Source organism: Ambystoma mexicanum, chromosome 8, assembly GCF_040938575.1.
Source record: "Ambystoma mexicanum isolate Mex_15411 chromosome 8, UKY_AmexF1_1, whole genome shotgun sequence".
NCBI classification, from domain to species: Eukaryota; Metazoa; Chordata; class Amphibia; order Caudata; family Ambystomatidae; genus Ambystoma; species Ambystoma mexicanum.
Window position 1 is genome coordinate 653,126,120 of NC_090929.1, and position 8,034 is coordinate 653,134,153.

Below are 8,034 nucleotides of genomic sequence, written 5' to 3' on the forward strand. Positions count from 1 at the left end.
CATTGAACATGCGGGGAACACCCCTGCAACCCCTGATTGTTATTTTTCTTTCCAAGGTGTGCAGGGGACGTCCCTGCAACCCGTCCCCATACATTTGTTGATTGGAGTTATTAGTGTCGGGACTTCTTATCCCCTGCGCACCTCCTATTGGCTTGTTACAGAGTCTGCCTGCAGCCTAGGGGCCTCATTACACTGTAGGCGGTAAGGGTTTACCGGTACCGGTATTTTACCGGTACCGGTAAACCCTTACCGCCTTACTACGAGGTCCCTTTGCGGGTTGGGGAATTCAAAGCCTGCTTTTTGCAGGCGTTAAAAACCAACCCGCAAAGGGACCAGGGAGCTAATTACGGTAGCGCAATGGGCAATGGGAGAAGGGGGAATTACCGCCCCATCAACCTTGGAATAGGGCGGTAATTCCCCTTTCCACCAAGGCAGTGCCGGTATTTTACCGGCATGGACCAAGGTGCTAAAAGCACCTTGGTCCACCGCCATCCGTGTAATGAGGCCCTAGATCTTGGTTTGTCTGGGGACCAACTCCAAGGTCCCGATTATTTAAAAGATTGGTAGGGGTGACAAACAGGGGTGCAGCTGTTTGCACTTAACCATGTTGATTTCTTGGCAATCATTGCCACAAAGATGTTTTCTTTATCTTTGATCAAACCAAAAAACAAAAAAGAAAAAACAACATGCACCAACAACCTATTGTCTCGATCATGAATAGTATTCACCAAGCATAATTGCAACCTCAAGGTCTAATATATCCAGCCCGCGCCCACACTGATCCACGGAACTGTCACCCCTACCGACTGTCCCCATACATAATTCACCATATGTAATATCACCAATGGCTTTTCCCGGCTACATTATGTATGGGGACATTATTACCTGATACCAACGCCACACCTCTAGAGCCTCTCAGACCTCATGTAGTAAAACTATACAAGGATTGGGGTCTAAGCAAGCCTCTAAAGAGAAGACTCGCAAGCAGTCCTCCTCCTGCTACACACCGACTAACTCGATCACAATTCCAGCAGAGACACGAAATGACCCGACCACCCTCCCGTCACCAGTTTCGCTCAAAAGACTAAAAACATGTCTCTTGCAACAATACCTGTTGAACTAACAAACATCACTCACTCCCTCCACCAAATGTACTATGAGCTACTGTATAAAAGGCAAAACCCAATGCTGGACCCCTCCGCCCACCCCCTCACCCCCCGCGGCCTGTTGTAAAGCAGTCCGTTTCTCTTGAGCAATACAAATAATACAATATTTGAACAAGAAAACCCTGCGCTTTGGTGCTGCTCCCCAAACAAACAAGCAGTTTGCTTCTCGGCATCATGTTTGGTGGTGAAACCGGATGGTATAAAAGGGGTGACTTATGGGGTCTTGTGGATTTCCCTCTCCCCTGGAGGCTATTCCCTTGTGCCTTGTTGAGTGGAGGGTCTTCTGCAAGTCGGACCCAACCTCCCTGGTTTAACTTGGTCATTCCTTCTTCCCTCTCTCGCAGGATTCCCCATCACTTCAGTCTTGGGATCCTTTAGGTTTCAGTGCAAATGCCTTATTCCCTAGGCTGTCGTCAAACGCATGTCTGCTTCTAGGCAGCATAGGATGATGTGTTGGTTAATTCGCCTCAAATGCATATGACAGGTCTAACAAAGCAAGCACATTGCACCGCAACCATTTAAAGCATGGCACAGCTCAACGACTAGAGACTGCAGCATCAACTCAGGTACACAGCCAGGAGGGAAGCACACTTGAAAGATGAGCGTCACTATTGATTGGACCTGCTCTGTTACTTTGTGTTCCAGAACTGTGGCTGGTGAAGGGAGATTCAATGTTGCCCTGGCATTGGGAAGATCAGTGGGCTGTTTCTGAAAGCAGTGCAGTGTTCGCTGCTCCATTCAATTCATTGGGGATAAGAACTGGAGCGAAAGAACAATAACAAAACCATAACAGAAACGGTGTGATAGACAAAGATATGGCACCAGAAAACTAGCAGGACGCACATAGCGTGTGGGATCCACACCAGAGGAGTTTCCATAGCAGGGTGAGGGTGTTTATCAGTCAGCGCCAACACTCCTTGGTTAGGTATGTATTTGGGAACTTATACTGCGCACATCCTGGACAGCAGCCAAGCAAAGAATTGCATCTAGGCGCAGATGATAAATCAGCAATGGAAAACAGATGGTGTAAACTACAGTATTTTAAACAAACAGTTAAGTTTTCCATTTTTTTCTGATGTCCAGCAAAGTTTTAGCTTTGCCTATTTCGTAAGGCAGGTCATTCCAGGATTTAGCCCCTGCATGGGAGAAGCGGCTATCACCCCAAGTAACACATTTTGAATGGAGGACCACCAATAATTTTTGCTTGGATGAGCGCAAACAGCGTTCCGGTTGATAAGCTCAGATTTTGACCCTAGGTATCTCGGGGCTGTTCCTTGGATGCACCTAAAAATCAAGCAGAGGGTTTTAAACAGTAACCTTTGTTGTACTGGCAACCAATGAAGTTCTCTCCGGTATTGCAAAATATGAGAGCGTATGGGTAGGGAAAGAAATCAGCCTGATGGCCGAATTTTGTGCAACCTGTAGACGCTGCACTTGCTTCTTAGGAATACCAATGTGTAATGCATTACAGTAGTCGAGCCTGGAAGTTACCAAGGCCCCGACCACCATGGGGCGATCTTTAGATGGAATCAATGGTAACAGTGGTTTTAACAGTCTGAGCTATAATATACAGACTTTACTGTATTATTTATCTGCTGGTTGCCTGCCAAGTGCAACCAAGATTTCTAACTTTCGAGGCAAATGATGTCTGTGCCTCAAAAAGCTCAGGACAAGGCACTTGTGACATGGTGTAGCCATTTTTTTATTTTAGAACTGAACAAAATAATTCCGTTTTGTTAGGATTGAGCCGGTGCTTATTAACAGCCATCTAGCTCTTCATTTTACTGGCACAGGCCAACACCCTCTGTATAGCTTCCATAGGTTCGGCCAGCCGTACATAGATCTGTGTGTCGTCTGCATAAGAGTGGTAGAATAATCCAAATTCAACAAAAATGTTCAGCAAGGGGCGAATATAAATGTTAAAAAGTAATGACGACAAGGACGATCCCTGAGGGACTCCATATCTAACTGCCAGGAACTTGAAATAAACGCCCCCAATTTAACCTTTTGACAGCGATCACATAAAAAGGAAGTGAACCACTTAAGGGAGGCATTTGAGAACTAGCCCGTATCAGAAAGTCTAGAGATGAGAATCTCAAAGTCAACAGCATCAAATGCCGCAGAGAGGTCCAGCATGACTAACATGCTGATATCACCCTCATCGACTACCTTCAAGATATCATCCCAAACAAATAGTAATGCTGTCTCGGTCCCATGACCTGGTCTAAAACCAGATTGATACACATCCAAAATGGCCTGTTCTTCCAGATGAACCTGCAATTGGATTGTAACAATATTTTCCAGGATCTTGGCCAACCAGGATAGGCCTGCGATGGGACAATCATTTGAATAGACCTTAGAGTCCAGATTATCTTTCTTCAACAGAGGTGTTGGCCTGACTAGCTTGAGTGGAATTACTAAAGGCAATCAATGCCTTAGATATGGTGATTGCATTCTAATAATAGCTGGCTGCTTGAACTTCTTTCTTGAAAATCATTGGTAGCTTTATACATAAGGTTGATGGTGGTGGGATGCAGGTAGCAGAAGACCTTGAGTTGAGTTTTTGAAAACATGACATTGTTTTTGCACCCATTACTTGCTGCAAACATTCGGGGTACAATGAAGGCATCATCCCGGAATTTATTACAGCTTTTTTGGGTATACATTTATTGCATCTCTAGCCATTTCCTCTCTAGGACGCCATCTTTGTCCATGGTTTGGTGTGTGAATTGAACACATTTCGTCCCAGAGTGCCCAATATATATAAAATGTGTTCAAAGAGAGATCCACAAATAGAGAAAGTGCCTTTACAAAATGGCGTCTACAAGGAACGAACATTGTCAAAGAAAACTGAACCAGCTTTATTATCGAGCATGGGTGAACACAGAAACAATGAATGGGCAGGGCTGCATAAGAGTGGTGCACAAACTACTGGTGCAAAACAAGGGCACATGCGCACATCTGGGTGCGGGATTGAGTGCTGAAATCCAGGGCTGAGCTTGTGGTGGTAGCATTAGGGTCAGGCACTGCTGTGTTTAGCTCTGGTCCCCTTCTAGAATGGCTCAGAGGAGTTATGAAACAACAATGGAACAGAAGCTTCCAAGAGAATTTTAGTGGTAAGGATGAATTCAAAGCTTTTCATCCATCACTTTTTGGTGTCTGGTGATTGGCCCGCCAAACAATGGCAGCAACACCTGACCCCTAACTGCCTGCGGAATGATGGCACATGTACCATTTGTCTTTCATATATGACCCGGAGGATAGCTCAGGGGCAATGTGTTTGGGCCTCATTACACGGTAGGCGGTAACCATGGCGCTATTAGCGCCATGGTTGCCGCCGGTATTTTACCGTGTCCGCCTTGGTGGATGGCGGAATTACCGCCCTACTCCAAGATGTGTGGGGGCGGTAATTCCCCATTCACCAAGGCACTTCCCCATTCCCATTTTTGCCCCCATAGGGCATAATGGGAATGGGGAAGGCGCTAATTACGGTACCGCAAATTGCGGTACCGTAATTAGCTCCAAGGTCCCTTTGCGGCACCCTATTTTAACGGCTGGTAAAACCAGCCGTTAAGATCGGGTCCCGCAAAGGGAACTCGTAGTAAGGCGGTAAGGGTTTACCGGTACCAGTGCCCTTACCGGTACCGGTAAACCCTTACCGCCTAACGTGTAATGAGGTGTCTTGGAAGCAAAACTATACTGAGCAGAATCAGTTTGATACCCTATTCCGTGCTTAGAGACTGCACTCCAGGATGAAGCGTGGTATAAAAGCACAATTTAATTTTTGTTGGTTAAACTTCTTTTTATTTTATGGACCGGATGCATATTTCGACCACGAGCTGCTTAACCATATAAACTGCAACCATTTACTAATTACATCTTAACATACTTTAACATAGCAACAAAAAATACCTAGGCACTGATCTGAAACCCACGGCATTACCAATTCAGACTTTATCTTAAAAAAAATGGCTCATTTATAAATACTGTTATGAACAAGGGCTGCGGACTGACCCTGTTGGTAGCAGCCGGCCGGCCAAGCTAAATGCCCAACCAAAGCGTGGGTCCCTTATTCCAGATGGCAGTGTTGTTACTGGTCCAGTTGGCCTGCGTCGAAGGTCATGCCGCCGTTACCACCCGCTAGTAAGCACATGCTGATGCTAAAAGCTAAGGAAAAATGCAAGAAACAAAAATGTACCTCCCTTCAGTCATGCAATGCCACGTTTGAGACAGTAGTCTGTTTTCAGTGTTGTCTCATATGAGATAATCAACACTGAAAGTAGACTCTCTGTCACAGAAGTGGTAACGCAAGACTGAAGGAAGGTCAGTTTTGCTATTTTTGACAATTTTCATTAGCCTTTAGATTACTTGCACTTTGTGCTTGCTTGCAGGTGCTAAAGACAGCATGTAGCAAGAGAGGGAAGAAAAGGAGGCACAGGGCGAGGGGCGCGCAGCAGTGTGGGACCTCCAGCACATGCTTATACCAGAGAATACAGGCCACATTCTGAGTTCCCTGATTGGCTAGATCCCACACCCAGGATGCTAATGAAAAATGTGAGGGCATTTATAGACCGTATTTCTACAAAATATAGCTATCACAAAAAATGTGCACAATGTAAACTGTAGAAAGTACAAAAAAATAAAGCAAATAAGTGTTACATTCTTCTTTGTTTTCTTCTGTTTTCCCGCAGATGCAATTCCAATTGGTTACAATCCAAGCGACAGTGTGAAAGAGGTGAGTGGGCTATTTTGGTGTGTTTCAATAATGACAGTGTTATTCCCCATTTTAAGTCGACCTTATTGAAAACATATTTTTCAAAAATCTGTTACCAAATCAATTTGGAAAGAACCAATTAGCAAATAAGACAGATATGTCTCTAGTATGGAGATATCTTGGCATTAAATAAGTCAGACATTTAAATGAAAATACCCTGCACAGAGAGAAGGATCTATGTGATTATTGCGACGGCCGAAAATGCCAACTTTTTTTAAACCCCATTACACCACATATATATGCAGGGGGAGACCCCCGCACTCCCCCCCATATTAATATTATATTCTATACCCCCCACATATATATGTGGTGTAAGGGGGCGTCCAAAAAGAAAGTCTGCATTTTCGGCCGTCGTAATTGTGAGGGCGACATTTTGGTACGATTCCAGAGAGAACATTAGTAAACACTTTATTAAGACTCCAATTGGTTAAAAAGTAGAAATGTACTGATAATGTGCGAAAGGCAAAAGGCCAAATAAAGCCCCAATTAAAAGTCAGTAAACGATAATTTATGGTGATAATGATAAAGCACTCCTTCCTTGCTATTCCACTGATCTAGCGGGGGTGTGGGCCAGGGCGGGAGGAGGTGAATGCATGATCACCATGTGGAGTGACGGTCCAGGGAGATTGTGAACTTGAATACATGTAAAACCACTGAATATTTATCATCCAACCTTCTGCTGCCAATAACCAGGTCATCTGAGTGCAGAGTACATGCAGGTTAAGAGACTCTGGAAGACTTTGATCGATGACTTAGCCTATGTCAAAAATAATATGACCCAAAGGCAGAGTTGGTGACGCAAGCTTTAGTTTCTGCAGAGCGGTGGATCATAAGGGAAGGAAGTCACTGGCTATAACCATTCATTGATTTCGTACCTGAAAATGATGTATGTCTCCTGGCAAGACTTCCACCGCAGTCAGAAGAGCTTCGAACATGCTAGCAATCGATAAGCTTTGTTCTCTATGCCATCTTGTGAGACACTCCTATTCTGTGTCATGACACTCTGGTACTCCGATAGTTGCACATCAACCCCACTACTTGGGGGGTGCTCCTTGGGCTCTGTTGTGGATACCTTTGAAAATATCTAGAAATGATATCTGTACTTATACATATGTAACAGTCACCCGCACATAGGAATGTGAACATAGAAAATTGGGAGAAAATGTTTTTGCTCACGTTAAACCTATGGATCTGATTTGCAAGACTAAGGAACACTTACCCTTCTATATATAAGTTATATATGCGTGTTTATATATTGTACCCCTTTGAATAAAATAAAAAAATGTAAAACAACATTATCAACCATATGCCTATTGTTAACCAAAGTAAAAATCGTATTTTTGTCATTGTAGACATTTTATGGACAGCACCCCAGAAATTCCTTGCTAAGTCGCCTGCTATCGAAGGACAAGAAACAGTACAAAAAACGCGGGAACCTGTCCGAGTGCTTCTGGAAGTACTGTGTGTAAACACATGGGCGGGACATTGTGGCGACTGCTTACTTTTTATAGTTAACCCCTTGGACACATGTACTGTAAATACAAATGCTTGATTTAGAACTTAATATCAATGATAGGGAAAACAATGTGAAGCGCGATGAAAAACTCTAGTAGATATTATTTTGTGTTTAAATATTAATAAATTATTTATGTTTTGCAAAAGTGATGTGATTATTTTAGTGTTGCCATTCTTTCCAGATTAATAAGCACTAAGCAAACTGCACTAATACAAAAACCATCTATGGATATTTGGGATTCATTACATGATTATATGTGTTCCAAACTAAATTGGATGTGGCTGGTTATGTATCTTTTCCACACCTAGAAAGCATGATCAGATCATGAAGCGCAGGTAGAGAAAATGATTACAATATTCCTTTAGTGTTAATTACACACTGTTGAAATTGGATAGTGTACAAAGAGCTTAACAAATTGCAAAACATAACAGTGGCTGACATTGCGGCAGTGTGCAAATTCACGGATCACCTTTCTAAATACATTGTAAAATCTAAAGTCACTACAGACAAATTCTCCTGCATTTAGGATCTTGTAAGATAGATGAGGGAGTGATTATATCACTGGCAGCACTGATTTT

At 43.4% G+C, this 8,034-nt stretch overlaps 1 protein-coding gene across 1 annotated transcript in view; it reads left to right on the forward strand.

Moving 5' to 3' along the window:
- The window catches only part of UTS2 (urotensin 2), a 63,480-nt gene extending 55,875 nt beyond the window's left edge, over positions 1-7,605 (forward strand). Inside the window, exons 3-4 of the mRNA XM_069612172.1 lie at positions 5,858-5,901; positions 7,293-7,605. Coding sequence (XP_069468273.1) covers positions 5,858-5,901; positions 7,293-7,409 — 161 coding nt within the window. The 3' untranslated portion in view covers positions 7,410-7,605. The remainder of the gene's footprint in view (positions 1-5,857; positions 5,902-7,292) is intronic.
- Positions 7,606-8,034: the final 429 nt, after the last annotated feature.